General features: G+C 39.5%; 2 protein-coding genes across 2 annotated transcripts in view; one reads left to right on the top strand and one right to left on the bottom strand.

Moving 5' to 3' along the window:
• The window catches only part of LOC139456963 (uncharacterized), a 28951-nt gene extending 15600 nt beyond the window's left edge, over positions 1-13351 (top strand). Inside the window, exon 3 of the mRNA XM_071238429.1 lies at positions 13274-13351. Within this exon, the coding sequence (XP_071094530.1) occupies positions 13274-13351 (78 nt within the window). The remainder of the gene's footprint in view (positions 1-13273) is intronic.
• Positions 13352-23164: 9813 nt separating this feature from the next.
• On the bottom strand, positions 23165-25123 carry LOC139456962 (uncharacterized). Its single transcript, XM_071238428.1, has one exon. It carries the CDS (start codon positions 25121-25123, stop codon positions 23165-23167), a length of 1959 nt encoding a protein of 652 aa, XP_071094529.1.
• Positions 25124-27507: the final 2384 nt, after the last annotated feature.

Here is a 27507-nt window from a genome sequence, read left to right as displayed (position 1 = left end):
AATCATTCGAGGTTGTAAGGTGACCCAATGGATCGGTTGGTTGGTCAGACTTGGTTGATTGCATGTAGGGGTGACTAATGGTCTGGAAAACACTATTGCAATAACTATTGATATTGAAAGAAACTATTGCGATAACTATTGATATTGAAAGAAACTATTGCGATAACTATTGATATTGAAAGCAACTATTGCGATAACTATTGATATTGAAAGCAACTATTGCGATAACTATTGATATTGAAAGAAACTATTGCATTAAATATCGATAGTTTTCAGTGTATCATTTTAGATGGATTTTAGAGTTGAATTTAACCTTGGAACTGAAGTTTCCTTTAAATGTGATAACCAGAACAACAACAAAAAAGTAAAGTTTGAGATACGACTGATTTGTTTTTTCTTTACCCTAATAATTTAAGAAAAAGAAACTTCCACATTACCATGTGTAAATTGCTAGCACTCATGATCAAAAGAAAAACAAATTTGATCAGCATTACATGTATTTTATTGATATGGTAAATACAATCAAAACTATCGATATTCCTAACTGAAATCGATAGTATTGATCGGAAACTGATTTAACAATCGATTCATTGACTTTAAGTGCTTACCAATAGCAATATATCGATATTTCGATTTATCGTGACACCCCAGCAATGTGGACCGTTGCTCCCAGTATCAATCACTGGATTGTCTGGTCCAGACTCGCTTACACAGGCCACCATCACATAACTGGAATATTGCTGAATGCGGAGTTAAACAAACAAAATAACCAACATGTTGGTTGAGACCTAGACTGACATCTAGTCTCCGAAATAAACACATTTTACAGTAAAAACAGTTGTCAAATTATAGTTATAAAATATCATAAAAAGGAGCCCAGAGACTTTCTATATTTTCTTCACGGCAGTAATCTAGACTTGCCAAACATTATAGACTTGCATGGGCTGTGTTGGATATATTTGTTTCAGGGTCTGTATGACAGTACCAGTAATCTAGACTTGCCAAACATCATAGACTTGCATGGGCTGTGTTGGATATATTTGTTTCAGGGTCTGTATGACAGTACCAGTAATCTAGACTTGCCAAACATCATAGACTTGCATGGGCTGTGTTGGATATATTTGTTACAGAGTCTGTATGACAGTACCGGTAATCTAGACTTGCCAAACATTATAGACTTGCATGGGCTGTGTTGGACATATTTGTTTCAGGGTCTGTATGACAGTACCGGTAATCTAGACTTGCCAAACATTATAGACTTGCATGGGCTGTATTGGATATCTTTGTTTCAAGGCCTGTATGACGGACTAGTTGATTTGATTACTACAGGTCGACCTGAAAATGTGGAATAAAGCTGCATCAAACATCACGACACTTCATCAGGCCATTGACCAGCACTACCTGAACACACAAAACGATGTTTATTTCATTGTCAGTAACAATGATACATCACATTACAGAATGGCAACACCTGGGGAAACCTGTCAATCACGAAGCAATTAATACCTGATCATGGTGGCCACTGTTTTCACTGATGCCAGCGTATAGTGCTTCTGTAACATGATCCGTCTTAGGCCAATTTATCAGTGAATTAATCCCCTCTCTATGTCAATCTTCGGGAGCTGAAGAGCGATAATCCCCCTAATAGCGCCAATGTCGTCCATTTCCATATTGCGAAATCCATATGCCTGGCTATTGTTGTGATATCGACAACGTCACATTTGTCTAATTGTAGCTTCTATATTCCGACATTATTTGTGTGACCCATTGTGTTATTGTTTTGTAAGGGAGGTGAAGCCGTTGGATTAACCTTTTCTCGGGTTATGACCTTGTGTGACAAGAGCGTGCTTAATAACACAATGTCTTCCCAAGATGCAATGCCAGAACTGATTGATTTGCAATGACGAAGAGAAAATATTTTTACATACTCATGAATCACGACACCACACATGATCAGATGGTCACACTCAGTGACTGTGTAGATCAATGCTCATGATGTCAATCACTGGTTTGTTTGTCCCAGACTTGATTATTAACAGACCGCCGTCATATAGCTGGAATATTGCGGCGTTAAAAAACAAACAAACAAACAAATTCAAGGGAATTTGTGTCGATCTGGTCCAAAATGTAATATTCAGAACGAAATATAACAATATAAATTGTTACAGATGTTATATTTGGGATTACACGCTCTGAATAAAGTACAGATTCTCGTACCTTTTTGGGTTGAGTCCCGTCCAGGATTCGACCCCACACTGCCAGAGTGAGGCACCTAATCGCCAGCACACAAAGACAGCGATCTAACACACTTAGCACCAAGGCTTCCACAAAAAATGAAAGTCAGTCTAGGTCACGCTCTTTGTTATATAAATTATTATCTTTAAAAGAACAAACCCACCAAGTGCTGAGAACAACACCCACAGAACAATCAGATCCATCGTCCCTACCATACTCCATCTTCCACTGCCTACAACGAAGACAAAAAGGGAATTAAATCACAACAAAATAAATCAAATTATCTTTTGATCATCTTACATCACACCATCAGAGATTCGGACATTTACAGATGATTTGAGAAATATGACATTTCCCCATAAAAGTGACAACTTTTGTTACAAGTTGCGAAACAGATATGGCCGCCCTCCCGATTTGCTAATCACATGGGCAATAAAACCAAATGAACCGCATAATCGCAACCATCAAATGTTATTACTCACATGTGAGAGAGAGTCCTGCATCAAAGACCGCCAAATCGTAGGGATGCTGCAGTCTCGCTTCAACTTCATTTAATTCACTTTTTTATTCATCCCCGAAATTATACTTTATGGTGGAAATGTAACATTGGAAACAAATCAAGCTCAAATGTGTGATTAATCAGGTGATACCTTAATATGGTTTATTGGGATTTGATACTTGTGAAAAAAGGAGACTTTACGAAAGTGTTGATGTCATATAGAGACCCTGGAAGAAAAGATTTCGATGTGATTCATGATTGTGAGTTTTTAATATAATAATATCTGATATCATTACCATCAAATTCAGAACTGAGGTCATTATATTTATTTAACAACTGACTTCAATATGTTTTTGCATTTATAGAGTTTATAAACACAAATACATATTGAAGTCAATTTTTATAATAAATATGTCAACAATAATAACAGACTGTCAGTTAGCCATAAACAAACAACTTAGACAACGATATACGAAAACAGGGCCATCGTTACGCACAATAATATAACTCAAGGTGACCCATTTATGTTATCAGCCAATCAGGACGCACTATTCCATTTGTGAAGACCGAGGTTTGCATCGAAGATCGAAAATCACACTCACATGAAGACCCATGAAGATCCGGGGTAGAATAGGTCTTCAGCAACCCATGCTTGTGACAGGCGACTATGCTTGCCGTAAAAGGCGACTAAGGGGATCGGGTGGTCAGGCTTGCTGACTTGGTTGATTCATGAAGTTCTACACCACACATGATCACATAGTCACACTCATTGACTGTGCAAATTGATGCTCATGATGTCAATCACTGAATTGTCTGGTCCAGACTCAATGATTTACCGACCGCCGTCATATTGCTGGGATATTGCTGAGTGCGGCGTTAAACAACAAACAAACAAACACTCACATGAAAAGAAACAATTCAACTAAATGAGAATGACAAATTCCTAGCGACACACACACACTCACAAATCCGATTACGGCCCTTGAGGGGACAGGCACCACACCCTTACATATACCCACCCACCTAATATCATAAAACACCTCAATGCAAATTTAATTATTTAAATTTTGTTCAAACATCCACATCCCCTTTTGAAACTATACCTTTTACTTACATCATATTTTCCAAAAAAGCAAACAAATTCAAAATACTGCAACAGGATACAGTTCAAACAAAAGTAGTTTTGGGGAAATTATTATCACAACACCCACCTACTTTTAAAATGATAACCCCCGAAGCAAGTTTGATCCTTTTAAAATTTCACAATAATATTTTTTGGCAAAATGAAAGATTTATTCACCCTTAATTTAAAGAAATGATAAAAAAATCTAAATTTGGCAACAGGATACAGTTCAAACAAAAGTTGTTGCAGGGGAACCCCTTCTGTCTGTCAAAGCGTCTACACATGTTGTACATTAAAGTAAGTAGTATTTGGTGTACAACTAATCAGTAGTTTCTTCAGCTGCCATGACTCCCATAACTAAACACTAGAAGCTAGCTTTCTAAATTGTGTAATTGCAGCCCAATTTCCTCAGACAGGTTTGAAAGCGTTTTCCTGCCAGCTGCTTCTATCATGTGACGTCCCAGCCGATCCGTCAACATCTTATTTCTGGATTTAACAAACAAGAAAGTCCAAGATGAAATTTTTTTTACTGTATTTGTGTAATTTAAAGTCGTGTGTGAAAACAGTTCCGGTTGATGATGTTGAATCAATGCTGTAATGAAGTGTTTGTAAAGATGGGGGAGGTTTGTTGGTTAATGCCACATCATGTGGATGATCATGAACATGTGCTCAGTCGGGGAAAACGGAAAGACAAGAAATAGGTGTGTTATGAGGGTTGTCCTAATTGTCAAAGAATTCAGTTAGTGTAGGTAGAATTTTAATTTAATGGTTTTAGTGAGTGAGTGAATGTTGTTTTATTCTGCAAACTGCGGTATTCCAGTTATAGAGTGAGTGAGTGAGTGAGTGAGTGAGTGAGTGAGTGAGTGAGTGAGATAGATTATACTGGTCCTTATCGTTCGTCAAGGAGTGAGTGATGATCACAAACTTGTTTCTCTAAAAATGTCATACGTTTAATTCTTGACCCAAGCGATCACTCAACCTTAAATTCAGTCAGTCTTCCATTCTTTTGGCACCGGAACCGTTTCAGAAAGTTTCATACCAAAAGTGTTCATGCACAACCATACCAGAGAATTATACACTGGCACCACATAACATTTGGGCACAGAACAGCATCCATGGTTCCATCCCCAGTGGCTGTCTACATACCTAAAATCAAAAAGTTCAACTCTTAGCGCCTACTTACCATGCTGGCACCAAGTTACCCCAGGCAACCTGGGTTTAATTAGACACGGATGGCCAATCACCCAGTCTCCGCATCAAGGGAGGTAGCTTGGTCAGATGTTATCTTAGTCTCCAAGGGTTTGACGGCAACTGAAGTTGCTGTTGATGTCTTCATATTATCAGATAATCAGGCCCCTTGTTGCCATGGGATACGGGTCACTGGAACCACTGGTGTCAAGACTTATCATTCAATAACTCGAGAAGTTAATTAAGTTTGGAGAAATGGTTTGAAGTTGAGTGTTGGTATTTGTTCTGTTTGCTTAAGTTTGTGGCTCAGATAAGATTCTTTACAGATGCATTGTATGATTGTTGCTGACGTCATCATCATCATCATCATCATCATCATCATCATCATCATCATCAGGAGGAGAATTTATGGATGTCAACTTCTTTATTATGAGGAACACAGCGTTTTAGGAATATATGCTTACTCCTTCATCATTCTCTTCCCTATGTGTATCACTTCTAAATGCCTAACAAAGACCTCATCATCATCATCATCATCATCATCATCATCATCATCATCATCATCATGCAAGTGGGGTACTACTGACCTCTTGTGCCCAGAATAATGACAGAATACTATGTTTTCTTAAACAGATCTTTGCAATAAATATATATTATTAGCTGGGTGTATTTTTGCATTGTCGATTGTAATATGTTAGGAATAAAAATTGTATTAAGCGAGCCTTTGCTGAACATAATACATACTTTTTTATCCTTATATATATTTACGATACAGAAACACCAAGGGCAATAATCGCCAGGACTTGATTTGTGCAAGATATTATTGAAAAATGTAACCTACTATTTAAGTTGCTGATAAAACTTTCAACCCTTACTCATCCACAAAACATTGATCTTTTGAACACATTCAATACCTGATGTGTGTGTGTGTCTTGATATCGTCAATATGTGAGTACTTCAAGATTATGTGGACCGAGTTCAACTTTGATAAATTCATGGGTACAGCGTGCAACCTGGTCTTATCTGGTGCAACTAGCTTTTCATGTCAACATGCACCTGGTGCAACCTGGTCTTGTCTGGTGCAACTAGCTTTTCATATCAACATGCACCTGGTGCAACCTGGTCTAGTCTGATGCAACTAGGTTTTCATGTCAATATGCACCTGGTGCAACCTGGTTTTGTCTGGTGCAACTAGCTTTTCATATCAACATGCACCTGGTGCAACCTGGTTCTGTATGGTGCAACTAGGTTTTCATGTCAACATGTACCTGGTGCAACCTGGTCTTGTCTGGTGCAACTAGCTTTTCATGTCAACATGCACCTGGTGCAACCTGGTCTTATCTGGTGCAACTAGGTTTTCATGTCAACATGTACCTGGTGCAACCTGGTCTTATCTGGTGCAACTAGGTTTTCATGTCAATATGCACCTGGTGCAACCTGGTTTTGTCTGGTGCAACTAGCTTTTCATATCAACATGCACCTGGTGCAACCTGGTTCTGTATGGTGCAACTAGGTTTTCATGTCAACATGTACCTGGTGCAACCTGGTCTTGTCTGGTGCAACTAGCTTTTCATGTCAACATGCACCTGGTGCAACCTGGTCTTATCTGGTGCAACTAGGTTTTCATGTCAACATGTACCTGGTGCAACCTGGTCTTATCTGGTGCAACTAGGTTTTCATGTCAACGTGCACCTGGTGCAACCTAGTCTTGTCTGGTGCAACTAGGTTTTCATGTCAACGTGCACCTGGTGCAACCTGGTCTTGTCTGGTGCAACTAGGTTTTCATATCAACATGCACCTGGTGCAACCTAGTCTTGTCTGGTGCAACTAGGTTTTCATGTCAACCTGCACCTGGTGCAACCTGGTTTTGTCTGGTGCAACTAGCTTTTCATGTCAACATGCACCTGGTGCAACCTGGTCTTGTCTGGTGCAACTAGGTGTTCGTGTCAACATGCACCTGGTGCAACCTGGTCTTGTCTGGTGCAACTAGCTTTTCATGCCAACATGCACCTGGTGCAACCTGGTCTTGTCTGGTGCAACTAGCTTTTCATGTCAACATGCACCTGGTGCAACCTGGTCTTGTCTGGTGCATCGAGGTTTTCATGTCAACATGCACCTGGTGCAACCTGGTCTTGTATGGTGCAACTAGCTTTTCATGTCAACATGCACCTGGTGCAAGTTGAGTCAAGTTCCTAAAATCTTATATAAGCCCTGAACTCTTTATCATATAATGTTCTTCTTGAAATGATAGATGTTTGAAATATAATTTCACTTTGGCAGCCCCATATAAATACCATCTGTGAGTGCCCCGCCCAGTTCATCATATAGTTCCAATGACTTACAGCCATGTTTGTGACAGTAACACAGGCCACACAGTGGGAACCCCTATTCAAGCATAACGTCAGTCAACAGTTTATTGAGGGAGAAGTCATCGCATTGATATATGGAACCTGAAAGTAGTTCCTGCTGGGCAACCTCATTAGCATATTTATCGGATCCTGAGACCAAGTTTATCGCATTGTTTTATTGCATTGATAACACTATTCACTTCATGAGAAATTAATTTCATTATAATAACCATTATAATTCTTTCTTCATGCATATAAGCTAATTTACTTCAACACTAACTAGTTTCTGAAATTAAAGTATTTTATGGAAAAAAAAGAAGTTAATTTAACCTAAGAAAATATGATTTACAGAAACTGTTGTAATCTAGACATGCCAATTATTATACACTTGCATGAGCTGCATTGGATATATTTGTTCAGGGCCTGAAAAGTCTGCACTTAGTCAATTAAAACCTTTCTTTAAAATAATTATAATTTATATTTCTTCGAAAGAACCTTTTCTCTTCTGCTGTTTTCATGTGGAATCAAGGAAACTAGACTTGATTAGTTTGATCTCAACTTGCCTAGGCATTTAGTTAAGAAAATTAAAAAATATATATATATATATATATATATCTATTATATTCCACAGTTATGGCGCCGGACTAAGACTATCCAAGACTCCAATATTGTTCACTCTGTACCGATAATCAACATATTGTATTCGCTGTTAGACCTGGGTCATAATCTAAATAATTATCATTATTAATTATATTAAATTGAATAATCAATTTATGATGCTTATTTAACAAGACCTATTTCTGAAGACTCCACTTTGATTAGCTGATGAGCATAACACAGAATCTAATCTGCATCCTGATTGGCTGATGAGCATAACCAAAAATCTAATCAGCATCTTAATTGGCTGAGGAGTATAACCAAAAATCTAATCTGCGTCCTGATTGGCTGACTGAGGTGCCCAGCCACACACCATCACCAACACCAATGTTGACTGACCACAGACCACCTGTCAAAACATCAGCGGGCTGTTATCAGTCCTGCTGACCACTCATTAACACCTTGGAGCTAATTAACCACGCTTAATTACCAGCAGGCAGGGGGTTAATGCTGTATCAGAAGCAGTCAGTGTAACAACATCAAACAGTGGATATTGGATTACAAACTAGACACAATTTGTGGATAACAACTTCTTTATTTACTGTAAAGGCGCCGTTTCTGTATAGATCTTTATTTTGTTGTCAAGCAAGGCTGATTATCACAATTTGGCCATTATAAGTAGTCCTGCACCATGACCGTGGAATATATGTATTTTATGAAAAAATGATAATCTAGAAAGCATACAAAAGCAAGTCTAGCCAGCTCAAGCTAGCTCTATTCCACAAAATCAGCATAGGGAATTTTTTTTATAATTAGAGTCAAGAAGGATATTGTGTAATATAAGATTTCAGAGACTAAATGTAAGTCTAGTGGATAAGAGGTGGTTTCATTTGCAAGAAATATATGAAATTTCTTTTTAACAAAACCTTTGAATAAGAACTTTTTGGTCTATCACATCATAATCATCATTAGCAGAAGCTGTTTTTAATTCTTAGCTTAAGTCATACTTCATAATATAATTATATCGTACATATACACCCATTACTGATGAGTATAAACAGTTAAAAAAACAAAGTCGACCCTGCCCCACTGGTGGCATCCATCAAAAACACTTGCAAAGGCAAGTCAAGTGTTTACCTGAGTTATAATCCTCCCACCCCATGTCTTTTGTTAGTCTGTCTCCTTGTGAATATATTAAGAACAGAATTCAACACGAGTCTCAATTTAAGAAATTAAAAATTGTTCCTGGCTCCATTTGGGTTATAATTTATATTTTACAGATGTAAATTTATAAATAAGATAACTTTATTTCTGAGGCTGAATGTGTGTCTGGTCCCCTTTAAGTATGCTCCCCTAATACCAGAGGCGCTGCCAGCCACGTGGAGCATGTTGATATTATTGGCCATGCTTGATAAAAACCAGCTCAGCTAGAACATATATTGCCATGTGAGCATTCCTTATTGGCAAAACAATTGAACGTTCAGGAAAACACTAATTGTGAAGAAGTGCATAAAGCCTATTGTTTTTGTGCGTATAAACACAAACTTGTTCAGAATGTAAACATTCTGCTACTCTTCCCCCTCCACAAGCATTGAACCAACTTTGGTAAACTCTTGGAGGGACCATCTCAAATACCTTTATGATTATTTGGTCTTGTCCATTTTTATTAATTTTTTAATTTGATGGAATTGAAATCAACTTCAATAATTAATTTTCAATTAATGTCGCTTTCAAATTGTTTCTATTGCCTTGTATGGATTTAAAGTTCTTCTTTGTGAGAAAAATCATGTTAAGGAGTTCTAAATGAGGGAAACTGTATGAGTGAGTGAGTGAGTGAGTATGGTTTTACGCCGTTTTTAGCAATATTCCAGCAATATCACAGCGGGGGACACCAGAAATGGGCTTCACACATTGTACCCATGTCGGGAATCGAACCCGGGTCTTTGGCATGACGAGTGAACGCTTTAACCACTAGGCTACCCGACCGCCCCGAATCTGTATGAGAGCACTCATGGACAACTAGAGTCTCTGTTACACACATTAAATAAATCAATCACATTTTCATTCCCTTCATAACTTAAGGGGGTGGTTGGGTGGTCTATTGGTTAAACCATTTGCCCATCATACCGAAGGCCTGGGTTCGATTCCCCACATGGGTACAATGTGTGAAGCCCAATTCTTGGGTTCCCCACCTTGAAATTGTTGAAATATTGCTAAAAGCGGTGTAAAGCAGAGTATAAGCGGTGTTTGAGCGGTGTACTCACTCATTCTAAACTCTAGCATTCCTAAACTAACATCTAGGCTATGGTGGTCGTAGGAGGCTATGTCATGGATCAGGCTGTCAGAGACTCGTTGAGTGTTATAGCTCCCCCCAACCCCCCCGCAAGGATTATTCATCACTGGATTGTCTGGTCCAGGCTCTATTATATATAGGCTGCCGTCATACAGCTGGGATATTGTAGTGTTTAACAGCAAAAAATAAACTAACATTTAGTCTCATTAATGAAAATATTTAAGATTTATTAGTTGAATTGTCTTTTAATGAATAATATGATGGAGCCTTGATCGTTTCTTTAGTAAAATTTGCCAAAGTATTGTAGACTGGCTTGGGAGTTTTCAGATAACTACAGTTATGAAAGACAGCTAGCGTTTCAAAAAATAAATTTATTAAACTGTCAAAATGATAATAAAATTTTATCAATAAGTATCTTGAAACCCTTTTCTGAAAAAGCTAAATCTGTCCAAAACATTATTATGTTTATAAAAGAACCCATTTTGTAGACAACATCTAGATATGATGTTACCGTATTCGACGTAATAAGCGCACAGGGTGCTCTCAAAATTAGAAATAGGGGGCTCTTATTAGAATATTATTTTGGTGAAAAAATTGAAAGTTGAAAGATAAATTTCATGATTTATGCTGACAGCCTGAAATGTTTATATACGAAAGATATATTTTTCCAGAATTTTTTTGCCCATAATTAAGGGTGCATATAACACACGAGTGCGTATTATACGCGAATAAATGTGTGTCTTGTGTACATTGATCAATCGGAAAGGGGGCTAAATGGGTTTGGCCACTAGCCAATATATTAGCAAATATTCCCGTGGGCGCTTATCATAGAGCGGGGCGCTTATTACGTCGAATACGGTAATCTTTAATACAACTATTGTGACTCACCAACACAGTATCTACACTTGCTTCATGACAGATATAAACCTTTATGAATGTATATATCTAGAAATTATTGTGATTTGTGAACCTTAATATGAGCACTATTTGTATTCCATTGTGTATATCAATATTTCAATTATCAACTTTCCATTATATCATCATCATCATCATCATCATCATCATCATCATCAATTACTTCTTTCAGTGGCATTTAGAAGTTGGTGTGATGAAGAAGGACAAGTTCTATGGATGAACAACAAGTAAACACTTGCTTGATAAAGGTGTTAGGATCTACACCGAAATGTCGCACTAAGTGTAATAAAGAAGTTGTTCATCCATAGAACTTGTCTTTCTTCATCATCATCTATTATGGATCATCATCATCATCATCATCATCATCATCATCATCATCAAGAAATCTTCCTGTTCCTCTTCTACAATATTGTCACATCAACTTAGAATGTATAGCATGGTTGTAAATTTCATCCAATCAGACTCTAGCTCCTCCTTCTCCTCCATGGCCATGCTATCAATCACTGGTTGGACTGGCCTTAATAATTACAGGCAGATGTGATGTAGCCAGAATATTGCCGGCTGCAAGAGGATTCACTCACTGCTTTTAATCAATAATCATTCTATTACCTGTGAGGATGTTCTGTACAATACAAATTCTTTATTCTTTATTCTTGATTCCATGTTTATCCCCTTCGCAATTCCTGGAAATTAGGTCGAAAGAATTGACGATCCCTTTATAGAAATATGTAATGAAATATTAAAAATAACCATATAATAGTCTATAAAAACACATGTGACATTCATATACACGTGTGTTTGTCACATATGCACTAAGGGGCATGGGTGGCCCAGTCGTCTAAGGCGCTGCGATTCGCTGTGCAGAGTTGCGTCCCCTGAGCACGCCAGAAACCTATGATTGTGGGTTCGAATCCCGGTTCGCCCCGATTATGTTTCTAGGTTTGTCAGCACCATACCCGTGCTCGTGGGTTTCACCGAAGTGGTAAACGTCTGAGACCTGCATCACTTCACTCAACTCACTCACACATATGCACTACTGATTTTGTTAAAGAAAATACTTTTGAGAAGGTCCCTTTTGGGGAAGCTGTATTTCACCGCAACCAGTGCAAGACTTGCCGCCTCTCGAGGCAGAACCATGTACAGAATTCCCAGAATGCCTTGGGTGTTCCTGACATGTGCAATCAATGCCAAGACAGGTTATTTATCACTGGCAATGAAAGAATCACTGGTGTCTCGCTGAAAGATGGGCAAGCACACCCCTTTAAGAACGGATTCCTTGATGCAAATTTAACATTTCCCATGAGAAAAGATTTTGGGTTTTTTTCCAAAGCGTTTCACTTTTTTTTAAAACATTTAAAGTTGCTAATTAGTTTAAACAAAGAAATGTTCGTTTAATTTGTTCTTTGATTGATTGGCTGGTAATAGCCAAATTAATCATATTTTTAAACATTCGCTAAGAAATCAAAAGTAGTCCGCTAAATTGATTACCAGGCTAAATCCAATGAGTTGTGGGTAATTGCATCAATACAAGATTTTCATGTTAACGGCATATTCATTTCAGCTGTCATGGGACGATCCCTTCTTTGGACGGTGCTTCTCTGAAACGCTAGCTTTTGTTTGAAATGTAATACAAATTATTAGCAATAAATTTCTACATAAAATAAGGACCCTATCAAATATTTTCTAATTTGTACATTCAGAGTAAAAATGGTCTGACAGTTTGAAAAGAACAAGATGTACTTCAAAGCTTTTGAGTTTTTGTATTTGAGTTGTCCAAGATATGGAAACACAAATTCTACGATATCTCATTTACTTCTTGATTCTTTATGACCTTTCTCTGTGTAAAGATTTTGGCGTTAAAGTGGAAATCCCAGAATGATTATTGATTAAAAGCAGCGAGTGAATCCTCTTGCAGCCGGCAATATTCCGGTTACATCACATCTGCTTGTAATTATTAAGGCCAGGCCAACCAGTGATTGATAGCATGGCCATGGAGGTGAAGGAGGAGCTAGAGTCTGATTGGATGAAATTTACAACCATGCTATACATTCTAAGTTGATGTGACAATATTGTAGAAGAGGAAGAAGATTGGTGATGATGATGATGATGATGATGATGGTGATAATGATGATGATGATGATGATGATCGATGATGATCAATAATAGGTGATGATGATGATAATGATGATGATTGGTGATGATGATGATGGTGATAATGATGATGATGGTGATGATGATGATGATGATGATTATCGATGATGATCGATGATGATAATGATGATGATGATCGATGATGATTATCGATGATGATGATCGTTGATGATTGATGGTAATCAATAATAGGCGATGATGATGATGATGATGATGATGATGATAATCGATGATGATGATGATGATGATGATGATGATGATCGATGATGAGGATGATGATGATGATGATCGATGATGAGGATGATGATGATGATGATGATGATGATGATGATGATGATGATGATCGATGATGATGATAATCGATGATGATGATGATGATGATGATGATGATGATGATCGATGATGATGATAATCGATGATGATAATGATGATACAGAGGGCATTGCAACAGAAAGTGTTCCTCATCCTCTATTTTATCAATATTACAGAAGGTACATATCCTTCTGCTGACGGAGTGTTTGAGCAAAGACATATATACAATTGTATATACGTCTTTGGTTAGAGTATCTTCCTCTCTCCATTTGAAAGTCGAGAGCACTGAGTCTTAACCTTGTGTTGTGGTGTTCTGATTGTGTCGTTACTTTCCGATATGGTTTAATTTCAAATTTGTCTCAATTTCCCAGAGGTGTCTGAGCCTATGTGGTTTAGTGGATGGGGCTTGTGACTGTGACTCTGAATGCAAGAAGGGCACCTGCCAGTAGTGTGAGAGGGCACCAGGAGGTTCGGGGACATAGGAAAGCCTTTCAGTTCTACTTACAGCGCCATCTGTCTGTGGGTGGTAGGTATTAACCCACTGTGACACACTTCCAATGACACGTGACAGAGTGTGGACAGACTGGACACAGCTCTGCTGCTTCTGATGGCCAAGACATCCCTACTGATCACATCACAAGATGTCAAGGCAGGATGCTGGAGCTATCAGATGATAGTCCTTTGTTCAGCTCCGGCTGCTGGATACCCATGGAAGAAGATGGTGTCAGATTCTGTACCAGACCCCTTGTGTTCTGGACAAAACATATTCCCGATTAGAGAAAATAGTTTAGTAGAAAAGTTTATAAAAATAATTATTTCATTCAGAAATATACTCTTTGAAAAATTATCTAGACAAAATGTAAATGTAAATGTCCACTGTCATGAAGATAAATTATTTCAATACATCCTGTCAAATAATGAAGCAGTCAATATCAACTGCATTTGTTTCCACATCTATAATTTCAAACAATAAATACCCCTCCAATTTTGACAATTTTATGTATAAAAAAAAATATCATCACATATATAATATTGATTATTTTGTTTGTGTCTACAGGAATGTAAATTATGTATGTCTGTATATATGTTTATATGGATCATAATGTCTTGTCTTTTAAAATTGCATCTGTCCCGTAATGGAACGATTCTGCAATAAATATTATCTATCGTAATAAGTTCTATGTTAATTCAGGTATAAATGTATGTCTGTATAGATGTATGTATGAATCAAGATGTTTTGTCATTTAAAGGATTGCATCTGTTCCGTAATGGAATGCTTTCTGCAATAAAATTAACGGGATTTGACTGTATATATTTTTTTAGGAAAGAAAATTAACTAGGAAGTGCCCTACGCCTGACTACAAATTTTCTATTGTATTTACTACAAATAGTGCTCTTCATGTTGCATGGGGGCGGTCGGGTAGCCTAGTGGTTAAAGCGTTAGCTCGTCACGCTGAAGACCCGGGTTCGATTCCCGACATGGGTACAATGTGTGAAGCCCATTTCTGGTGTCCCCCGCCGTGATATTGCTGGAATAATGCTAAAAGCGGAGTAAACCATACTCACTCACTCACTCATGTTGTATGACTTCCAGTGATCACAGAGCAGTCATTATTTACATGGTAAAAAGTACAGGCTGATAAGTTAAAAAATTACGTAAATATCATCATACACAGTGCAGTAAGTTCTTTCTCATACATGTTCATACTATGTGATTTTTATCATTCATAACATTTTTTCCCTTGCGTGAACGAGTTTGGTTTTACACTGCTTTTAGCAATATTCAATCACCCATGGGGGCACACATAAAATGGGCTTCACACATTGCACCCATGTGTGGAATCGAACCTGGGTCTTTGGCATAACAGGCCAACGCTTTAACCACTAGGCTACCACACAGCCCCTATTTCCCTTGTATACAAACTGATTAAACCCTTAAATGCTTAGTGTCATGTGCGTATTACTCAAAATAAATTTGATTTTGATCATTTAAAAAAAAGAAAAGTGATATATTTTGAACAACTAATTGAATTGTCCCCTCAAAATAAATTTGATTTTGATCATTTAAAAAAAAGAAAAGTGATATATTTTGGACAACTAATTAGGTTTGTCTCCTCAAAATAAATTTGATTTTGATCATTAAAAAAAAGAAAAGTGATACATTTTAGACAACTAATTAAGATTGTCCCCTCAAAATAAATTTGATTTTGATCATTTAAAAAAAAGAAAAGTGACATATTTTGGACAACTAATTAGGTTTGTCCCCGCCAAGTAAAACAATGATTATACCGTTACTGCCTTTGTGACATGTATTGCTCAAAACATGACTTTGATCATTCTCCAAGCAAAATGCTCACCAACCTGTCTTAACAAGTAAAGCACATTGTATTTCCCTAATTGAAACATCATCAAGAATATTTTCTGTCAAACAGATGATTGTAAATATTTGTACATCTTTGTGCACAATTAGAGATGGAAACACCAAGCTATTAAAACACTGTACCCAGAACAAGAACATTAACGTTTTTTAACCGTTATTTTCTTTCCAAGACATCTCTTTAACATGGCATTTAGCTGTAGGAGCAAGGTGTAGAAGATGTTTGCCTGAAACATAGTCTTGACTTGTAAACATGTTGTCTTTTGTCCAGTCTGAGAGGTTTTATAGCAGTTTGATGTTTGAAGCATCGTGTACGACAACATTCTTCAAACAAAATTATTTTTCAAGATGGGAAAAACATTCACACACGTCACACGATATTGACGTCGAGGTTTCTATGCTTATGAAGTGATGATATTCCTTAAGGAAAACGTCATCAAAACAGGATTCTTTTACAAAAAATGTACATCTCTCAAATGAAAATACAAGTTAAACTTTTTACTGCTCCTCGTAGAGAAGTTAAAGCGATCTGAAAAGAATCTAGAATCTTTGTGAATGTTTACGAAGTGTTAATATGCATTCCTCTGTAATATTACACCAACGGCGGCCATATTGGTTTGGAATTTCAGCCAATCAGGACATCATCCATGTGACAGCCAACCAATCACAGTAACTGTAACATTAGGGCTTGGATGATTCATTCAAAGGACTTAAACATTTTTGTCTTTGAGGACGGTTTTAAGGCAAAGGAAACCAAATATTTTGTCGGTCCCAGAATATCGGTCAGAGTTTTGGTCAATCTGGCGCTATGAAAGTCAAACCTCTAACAGTGATATGGGAGTTTTTTTTGCTGGAATGTTTTAAAATTCTTCAGTGTCACAAACTTCTTGACGCCTTAGTAGAATAATTAACTCTAGGTCAAAGGACATCAAACTGGGACATTATCAGAAGCAACAGTTCTAACAATCAAAGAATCTTTGATCCGTCTTTAATGCTTCAAGTTTTTTATTCGACTAGTCTTGAGAAGATATGCAGAGGCACTGATGTATTTCTTCACTAACAGTCTTAATCAACATGAGATCACTGCATCTTCTTCATCCTCTGGGGATTCGGAGCAGGACATGTTTTTTTAGTCCTACCCTCTATTGTATTAAATACTACTGAGCTAGGCATCCGAGGGACAAAGTGACTTCAGGCGATGGACAGTTCTCAGTCATCTGGCCAGAAGGGCAAAACACCCCCCTCATGGGATTCCACTTGCTACGTTTAGGCCCAAGTCTTTGTTTTATATAACTTTAATCCTAAAAAGTTTTAGACAGGACTGGTGATAAAAAACAAAAATGTAGCATTTTACAAATTCATAGTTTTTTGTTTTCATGTTATTGAAACATGAAAAAGATAGGTAAGGATATGGTATATGGATGAACAACTTCTTTATTACAATTAGGAGTGACGTTTCGGTGTAGGTTTTAACACCGTTATCAAGTAAATGGCTCTCAAAGAAGTCATGAAAAAGATGTACTTAAAGGCTTCTTTTCAACTTTATCCAAGAGTTTCAAAGACAGCTCGCCTGGGGCCAATTCGACAAAGTGAGTGAGTATTGTTTTACGACTCTTTTAGCAATATTACAGCCATATCATAGTTGGGACCACTAGAAATGGGCTTCACACATTGTACACGTCGTACTCAAGTGGGGATCCTGCCCGGGGTCTTTTATAGACTTGCATGGGCTTTATTGGATATATTTGTTTTAGGGTCTGTATGAAAGTACTAGACTTGCCCACTGTTATAGACTTGCAAGGGCTGTATTGAATATATTTGTTTCAGGGTCTGAATGACAGTACTAGACTTGCCCACTATTATAGACTTGCATGGGCTCTATTGGATATATTGGTTTCAGGGTCTATACAACAGTACTAGACTTGCCCACTATTATAGACTTGCATGGTCTCTTTTGGATATATTGGTTTCAGGGTCTGTATGACAGTACTAGACTTGCCCACTATTATAGACTTGCATGGGCTTTATTGGATATATTTGTTTCGGGGTCTGTATGAAAGTACTAGACTTTCCCACTGTTATAGACTTGTACGGGCTTTATTGAATATATTTGTTTCAGGGTCTGTATGACAATACTAGACTTGCCCACTGTTATAGACTTACATGGGTTGTATTGGATATATTTGTTTCAGGGTCTATACGACAGACTAGTTACGACTGTCATAAGTCTCACATAAGCCTACAATAAGTTCGCCACTATAACTGCTTAGTGGAAGGGGCCCTGGCTCTTAGAAATTTTATTTCATTTTTTTTAAATATCAGAAAATGACACATTTGCATTTGTCCCCATTTGTTTCCCTGAAGGATGATTAGCTTCTTGCTTCCAGAAGGGATTTACAGCTGGTGGACCGGAATGATTGTCCAGTTTTTAGTAAATGCTGGCTATGACCTCGTTCACTCATTATCTCTGTCATAAAAAATATTCTTATCCAACATCAGATAACACACAACTAGACAACAAAATACAGAGTTAAATGATCCTTATCTCGTATCCCACCCAGTAATTATTCTCCACCAAGCATCTTTGTTTGGAGGGATGATGAAAGGGGAGAAAATATGCTCCAGTCAAGTGAGAACGAAAACACCATAAACTTGTCAGATGATCTAAGATTAGGATACATTGAGCACTGGCTACACAAGCTGCACGCTTCGTCTGTGACGGTCATCAGTGCATGGATTCGTCAACAGGCGGAATTAGATCGGCAATTGTTTCATTTCATGGATGACGGACACTGCCACGTATCAGGTGTCTCGAAGACATCCGGACAGTTACCTTCTTGTCAATTGCCACCTGTCACTCAGTACAGCTATAATCTCTTAATTACAGGTGTGTGTTACACCTGTTATCAAAACCCAATTTGGTCATGATGGTGTGATTGTGATGCTGGAATGATTACAGTAGTGAACAATTGGAAAAATTGTGGATGAGTGCTTTGTTTTTTGGGAGATTTGTTAATTATTATCACTATCAAGAATATCATCATCACTATAATCATCATCATCACTATAATCATCATCATTTACAAACGTTTACAACATTACAAATGTTTATAAACAATTTACAAGGTTCTACTACAGCAAATCAGAACCAGTTGGGACAGTGCGGTTTTCGTAGGGTTTTCGTAAGCCTTCAGTGCAGATCGAGAGATATCTGCAGGCTGTGATTGGAGGATATTGTGTAAAAAAATTATGTCTTTTAAATGTACATCCACCAAGTTATTAAAACTGACCATGTTTTTCTATATTTAGTACTGTCTTTTTCAACATGATGACTTATGCTGAATGTGACCACAGATATTTTCAAGTAGGTGACATTTGGTGCGAAACTGGGGGTGGTGTGTTTGGCTTCCTGTACTCGGAAAAGGAGCTGGCTAAACTAGTCATTTTTTTTGTTTTTATTGCTGCTCTAAGGCCAAACTGTGCACACACGTACAGGTAATAGCTGTAGAATGCTTAGTTATTTAAAAAAAAAATATAACCTTACAATAGAAGTCTATGGGAAAACATTTGGTTGTGTTTGACCTACAAAACTACCCCCACAATCGTTCAGAATATGACTCCTTAGGGCCCCTGGTTTTTTAAAAAAGAGGATTTTTTTAGCCAGTGACAGAGACCCATGTCCAATATAACCACATCAAATACATTCATGTCTCTTCAGAAGTTTATATTCTTGGACAGTTTTTCAAACTGATTGGTTGTATTTCAATTTGAAGAAAAACAATTGTTTCTTATATAGTCTTGAACACCTTTTAATAATATTGCGATCCCCATGACCGACATCTACATCAGTGTAACCATGTTAAGCCGCACTAGCATCTCCTCACAAGTATTTTGTTCTTGAAAATAAGTCAATTTCATCTATTTTTTTAAATTGAATTTTTTTTTTTTACTCAAATTGTATAGTAGATCTGAAATGTCTTCAGGATGCTTGAACAGTTTTCAATAATTTCAATTTGAAAAAATCTACCATTTTTTAAATATTTTATTCCATGAACAAGTTCCAGCCATATCATAGACTATCTTACAGGTTTATTTACCGTATTCGACGTAATAAGCGACCAGGGCGCTCTCAAAATTAGAAATAGGGGGCTCTTATTAGAATATTATTTTGGCGAAAATAACAGCCATAATTAAGGGTGCATATAACACACGAGTGCATATTATACACGAATAATATAAGTCTTGTGGACATTGATCAATTTCGGAAGGGGTGCTAATTGAGATTTTCACTTGCCAATATATTAGCAAATATCGCCGTGGGCGCTTATTTGAGCGGGGCGCTTATGACGTCAAATACAGTACTTCTCTTGGTGGGTTATGAAGTTGTTCCTTAAATTAACATATTTGCTACCATGGACAAACGAGAATCACAGACTTGCTAACCACGATCATACCCCAGACCCAGCTCCCTTGACCTTGTGGTCTCAGAGTAGACTGACATCTAGTTTCTGAAATGAACTATTTTACAGAAAAAAGCAGTTGTTAAATTATAGTCATTAAATAATATAAAAAGGAGCCCAGGAACTTCCTTCAATTTCTGTTGTAATCTAGACTTGCCAATGATCATAGACTTGCATGGGCTGTATAAGTTTTTTTTGTTTCAGGGTTGTATGACAGACTAGTCTCGAAGGACAAAGATAAGTTTCCAAACTAAACTCACAGGAATAGGAAAGTATACACTCAAGAATCTTCATTAACATTTTGTTTCGAAAATAAAATATTTAAAGATTTGTTTTGTATAAAATTGTCTTTGGCCAGGCGTTTTATATTTCTTGGATTACAGACCTGCATCTGACATTTTTTATTTTTTTATTATCCCTCCTCCAACCCTGGACTTTGGGCTGAAAAATCCGTAATCCTAAAAATAAAATAAGCCTGGCCTTATATATGAGTGAGTGAGTTTTGGTTTTAAGCCGCTTTTAGCAATATTCCAGCAATATCACGGCGGGGGACACAAGAAATGGGCTTCACACATTGTACGAATGTCGGGATTTCGAACCCGGGTCTTCGGCATGACGAGCGAACGCTTTAACCGCTAGGCTACCCGACCGCCCCACTTATATATGATAAAATAGAGCAATGGGAATCTCTTCATTTTCAGAACTGAAGAAATCATCCCAAAGTATTGAAGACTTGTTCGAGATTTTGTCACATACGTACATTCCAGGGCCTGTATGAGAGGCCATACAAGTATGTCTGTCTCCATCAGTACCACAGTGTTTAATATACCAGCACTCAATATCTAAACTCAAAACCAACCAACATTCAAAACTGAGTCTTAATAGCTTCCCTGAACACTCTTTCCTATACAATTAATTCAGCGTAAAGACAACCATTCTACATTCATAAACCCCTTTTGAACCCGATTCCCAAATCACACACTCGAATACCCTCATTACTTAAAATGTATCCATTTTATTTTTTTTATTAACAAACACCCCATCACAAGTCATCTTTTAAACAAGCTGTTGCCGTACAGTATTGGGTCAAGTTCAAACAACCTTCTTATCCTTGAATACAATAGGTCACTTCTATGTTTGACCTCTTTACAATTCTTTGATCTTGTGTAGAACACCCTTATAACTTGCTCCATCTTTTAACAAAACAGCCAGAGACAACAATCAACCATCGGACACATTTTCCAGTCTCCTGCTCTACCTATCGCTGCATTATTCCGGAGATAATCCCGATGTGGTTAATCACCCGAATAACAAACAGCATCAGTGAGAACGAAGCATCAAATGTTTGACACCTGAAAGGGACGTCACTTTATTAAACTGTGATGAACTTTTTCGCACTTTGAGAAGATTTGTCATTGAGTAATAGGGAATTAAACCTTCCAGGTCAGTGGCTGGGAGATCTATGTTGTTAGGAGTTGTAGTAAATCAACACGATTTTATAATCCTTGGACAATTGTCGAACAATGCTTGACACATCTGTTATGTAAGCTAGGCTATTGTCGGGGCCATCAATGGTGGCTTTTCAGAAGAATTTCTTAGACGACGTTGCAGGCTGACATCACCACTGAGTCTTGTTTGACAAGAAACTTTGTCCAGTTCCTTGGATACCGTAACAATGAAAGCGATTGCATGCCGTCTTCATTAAAACTAATTGACACGTTAAATCTTTCCTGATTACGGAATCATGATACAAGGATACATCACTCGTTTGATAGGCATTGCTTAGAAGTTGACGGTTGACTGCATTAAAGAAGTTATTATCCAAAAAATTGTGTCTATCTTGTGATACATCACTTAATAAGAATAAGAAAAAGAATATAAAAAGAATGTTTGGATATTCTGAGTTTTCATTCAAATACTATCGAAAGCTACTTGACTGTGGGGCGGTCGGGTAGCCTAGTGGTTAAAGCGTTGGCTCGTCACGCCGAAGACCCGGGTTCGATTCCCGACATGGGTACAATGTGTGAAGCCCATTTCTGGTGTCCCCGCCGTGATATTGCTGGAATATTGCTAAAAGCGGCGTAAAACCATACTCACTCACTCACTACTTGACTGTGTATTGATAGTCCCTAGTCACTAACCATTATAACAGTGATCTTCTCAGCTTTAGACAAATGTCACTACGGCACGATTCTCATGACCAGATTGTACAATCAACATTTTGGATGACACTCAGTCAATGTCCTAGACAATGAACCTATCTGAAACTCAGATTAATAACTAAATATAAATGTAGTGAGTGAGTGAGTTGGGTTTAACGCCACTTTTAACAGTATTCCAGTTATATCGTGGCGTGTCAGCTTAATGTGGGAGGAAAGCCCGAAGTGATGCAGGTCTCAGACGTTTACCACTTCGGTGAAACCCATGAGCATGGGTATGGTGCTGACAAACCTAGAAACATAATTGGGGCGAACAGGGATTCGAACCCACCATCATAGGTTTCTGGCGTGCCCAAGGGACGCAACTCTGCACAGCGAATCGCGGCGCCTTAGACCACTGGGCCACCCCTGCCCCCAAATGTAAATATAAATTTCATTTCATCTTCAATTCAAATTAAGGCATTTGAATCTAAATAACTGATATATGACATGTGCATTTCAGTTGATTTAGGGTAGGGGGTGGTGGGTGAGGTGTTTTGGATGAGATGTAGAGAGGGAGGGTGAGATTGAGGCGTGGTCGGGGATGGGGGTGAGGTGTTTGGGATGAGGTGTGGTGAGGGAGGGTGAGATTGAGACGTGGTCGGGGATGGGGGTGAGGTGTTTGGGATTAGGTGTGGTGAGGGAGGGTGAGATTGAGACGTGGTCGGGGATGGGGGTGGGGTGTTTGGGATTAGGCGTGGTGAGGGAGGGTGAGATTGAGACGTGGTCGGGGATGGGGGTGGGGTGTTTGGGATTAGGCGTGGTGAGGAAGGGTGAGATTGAGGCGTGGTCAGGGATGGGGGTGAGGTGTTTGGGATGAGGTGTGGTGAGGGAGGGTGAGATTGAGGCGTGGTCGGGGATGGGGGTGAGGTGTTTGGGATGAGGTGTAGAGAGGGAGGGTGAGATTGAGAAGTGGTCAGGGATAGGGGTGAGGTGTTTGGGATGAGGTGTAGAGAGGGAGGGTGAGATTGAGGCGTGGTCAGGGATGGGGGTGAGGTGTTTGGGATGAGGTGTAGAGAGGGAGGGTGAGATTGAGGCGTGGTCAGGGATGGGGGTGAGGTGTTTGGGATGAGGTGTGGTGAGGGAGGATGAGATTGAGGCGTGGTCAGGGATGGGGGTGAGGTGTTTGGGATGAGGTGTAGAGAGGGAGGGTGAGATTGAGGCGTGGTCAGGGATGGGGGTGAGGTGTTTGGGATGAGGTGTGGTGAGGGAGGGTGAGATTGAGGTATGGTCGGGGATGGGGGTGAGGTGTTTGGGATTAGGCATGGTGAGGGAGGGTGAGATTGAGGCGTGGTCGGGGATGGGGGTGAGGTGTTTGGGATTAGGTGTGGTGAGGGAGGGTGAGATTGAGACGTGGTCGGGGATGGGGGTGGGGTGTTTGGGATTTGGCGTGGTGAGGGAGGGTGAGATTGAGACGTGGTCGGGGATGGGGGTGGGGTGTTTGGGATTAGGCGTGGTGAGGGAGGGTGAGATTGAGGCGTGGTCAGGGATGGGGGTGAGGTGTTTGGGATGAGGCGTGGTGAGGGAGGGTGAGATTGAGGCGTGGTCAGGGATGGGGGTGAGGTGTTTGGGATGAGGTGTGGTGAGGGAGGGTGAGATTGAGGTATGGTCGGGGATGGGGGTGAGGTGTTTGGGATTAGGCGTGGTGAGGGAGGGTGAGATTGAGGCGTGGTCGGGGATGGGGGTGAGGTGTTTGGGATTAGGTGTGGTGAGGGAGGGTGAGATTGAGACGTGGTCGGGGATGGGGGTGGGGTGTTTGGGATTAGGCGTGGTGAGGGAGGGTGAGATTGAGGCGTGGTCGGGGATGGGGGTGAGGTGTTTGGGATTAGGTGTGGTGAGGGAGGGTGAGATTGAGACGTGGTCGGGGATGGGGGTGGGGTGTTTGGGATTAGGCGTGGTGAGGGAGGGTGAGATTGAGGCGTGGTCAGGGATGGGGGTGAGGTGTTTGGGATTAGGTGTGGTGAGTGAGGGTGAGATTGAGACGTGGTCGGGGATGGGGGTGGGGTGTTTGGGATTAGGCGTGGTGAGGGAGGGTGAGATTGAGGCGTGGTCGGGGATGGGGGTGAGGTGTTTGGGATTAGGTGTGGTGAGGGAGGGTGAGATTGAGACGTGGTCGGGGATGGGGGTGGGGTGTTTGGGATTAGGCGTGGTGAGGGAGGGTGAGATTGAGACGTGGTCGGGGATGGGGGTGGGGTGTTTGGGATTAGGCTTGGTGAGGGAGGGTGAGATTGAGGCGTGGTCGGGGATGGGGGTGAGGTGTTTGGGATGAGGTGTGGTGAGGGAGGGTGAGATTGAGACGTGGTCGGGGGTGGGGGTGAGGTGTTTGGGATGAGGTGTGGTGAGGGAGGGTGAGATTGAGGCGTGGTCGGGGGTGGTGGGTGAGATGTTTGGAATGAGGTGTGGTGAGGGAGGGTGAGATTGAGGCATGGTCGGGGGTGGTGGGTGAGATGTTTGGAATGAGGTGTGGTTAGGGAGGGTGAGATTGAGGGGTGGTAGGGAGTGGGGGTGAGGTGTTTGGGATGAGGTGTGGGAAGATTGAGGGTTACAGTTAGGGTGAATGGGGATTAAGTTTTAGAGTCGCAGTGGAAGAGTAGGTGGGTCGGTGTGTGTGATGTCTTCAGATGATAAAGACATTCACCCCACCCACCACTTTTCTCCACAAAGAGTCCCAATTACGAGCTAGTTATGTAAGTAAGTACTCCTATATTCAGAGGGGTGGCTCCCTACCTTCTGCTCCCGGGGGCAAGGGATTCACAGTGTGCCCAGGGGCCAGTCATACCTACAGTGTCCAGCGGGTCCATTCAGGGGACGTATTCATCCCCACGGTGCCCGCTGTGAGGTGACCAGGGTCACACTTACATGGAGGAAGTGTGATGAACGTGTCAGGGAGCTCATGTATTGTGCTATGGCAGCCTGATCTAAACTCTGAACCAGCATGTCATTACACGTGTGAGAACAGTTTATAAGATTATCCACTGCACCAAAGTCTGAGTCCCATAGCTCTGCGACTATCATAAGCCTATGTTAAAGTATGGGAGTTACGATCACCTTAGCACTATGACTATCATAAGCCTTTGTTAAAGTATGGGAGTTACGATCACCTTAGCACTACGACTGTCGTAAGTCTATGTTAAAGTATGGGAGTTACGATCACCTTAGCACTATGACTATCATAAGCCTTTGTAAAAGTATGGGAGTTACGATCACCTTAGCACTATGACTATCATAAGCCTATGTTAAAGTATGGGAGTTACGATCACCTTAGCACTATGACTATCATAAGCCTTTGTTAAAGTATGGGAGTTACGATCACCTTAGCACTATGACTATCATAAGCCTTTGTTAAAGTATGGAAGTTACGATCACCTTAGCACTATGACTGTCATAAGCCTATGTTAAAGTATGGGAGTTACGATCACCTTAGCACTATGACTATCATAAGCCTATGTTAAAGTATGGGAGTTACGATCACCTTAGCACTATGACTGTCATAAGCCTATGTTAAAGTATGGGAGTTACGATCACCTTAGCACTATGACTATCATAAGCCTATGTTAAAGTATGGGAGTTACGATCACCTTAGCACTATGACTGTCATAAGCCTATGTTAAAGTATGGGAGTTACGATCACCTTAGCACTATGACTGTCATAAGCCTATGTTAAAGTATGGGAGTTACGATCACCTCCCATTATATTGTAAAATGTAATCTGACCCTTATGGGTTTTTTAATATTAAATATCAACAATTGTAGAAAAAAGGAGTGAGTGAGTGAGTTTTGATTTTACGCCGCTTTTAGCAATATTCCAGCAATATCACGGGGGGGGACACCAGAAATGGGCTTCACACATTGTACCCATGTCGGGAATCGAACCCGGGTCTTCAGCGTGACGAGCGAACGCTTTTACCACCAGGCTACCCGACCACCCTAGAAACAAGGAGAAAATTACTCTGGAAAATCTTAGTTTTGCTACTTCATTGACTTATGTTAAAATAATTTCTACCAAAGAAAAAGTGTGAGATTTTCCTTATTGGCATTTGAATGCATGAATGAGACTTCGGTGTCACATTTGTTCTTATCAATCCTGTGAGGACCTGGGTTAGAACAGGTCTTCATAAACTGGCATTAAGTCCCAGACATAAAGTTATTTTTACTTAAAAATATATATCAACAAAATTCAACAAAATAAAATCAATTGGAGCCCAGAACAATCCTTAATTTCAGCTGAGGCAATCTAGACTTCGCCAAATCATGTCTAGACTTGAGTTGGACTCCTTTTTTAATATTTTTCTCAGGGACCTGGGAGACTCAGGCCTTCAGCAACCCCTGTTTGTCATAAGAGGCCACTAACAGACCCGCTGACTTGTTTGAGGCATGTCATTGTATCCCATTTGAGAAGATTGATGCTCATGATGCCAATAACTGGATTGTCTGGTCCAAACTTGCTTATTTTCATACTGACGTCATGCAGCTGAAATATTGCTGAGAGCGACAAACAAGACATTTTGATATAAAAAAATATATATCAATAAATTTAAAAAAATAAAATCAATTGGAGCCCAGAACAATCCTTAATTTCAGCTGAGGCAATCTAGACTTGCCAAATCATGTCTAGACTTGAGTTGGACTCCCTTTTTACTTTTTTTCTCAGGGACCTGGGAGACTATGGCCTTCAGCAACACATGTTTGTCATAAGAGGCCACTGACAGACTCGCTGAGATAATGCTGAGTGCAACAAACAAAACATTTTGATATAAATATATCTCGAATTCTTGCATTGACAACTTCATGGAGTTTTACATGGTTTGAAA

The sequence above is a fragment of the Haliotis cracherodii genome, unplaced genomic scaffold, assembly GCF_022045235.1.
Source record: "Haliotis cracherodii isolate W230 unplaced genomic scaffold, xgHalCrac1.p SCAF_12, whole genome shotgun sequence".
NCBI lineage: Eukaryota > Metazoa > Mollusca > Gastropoda > Lepetellida > Haliotidae > Haliotis > Haliotis cracherodii.
Note: the sequence above shows the minus strand (reverse complement) of the source record. Positions and strands in the feature narration are given on the sequence as shown.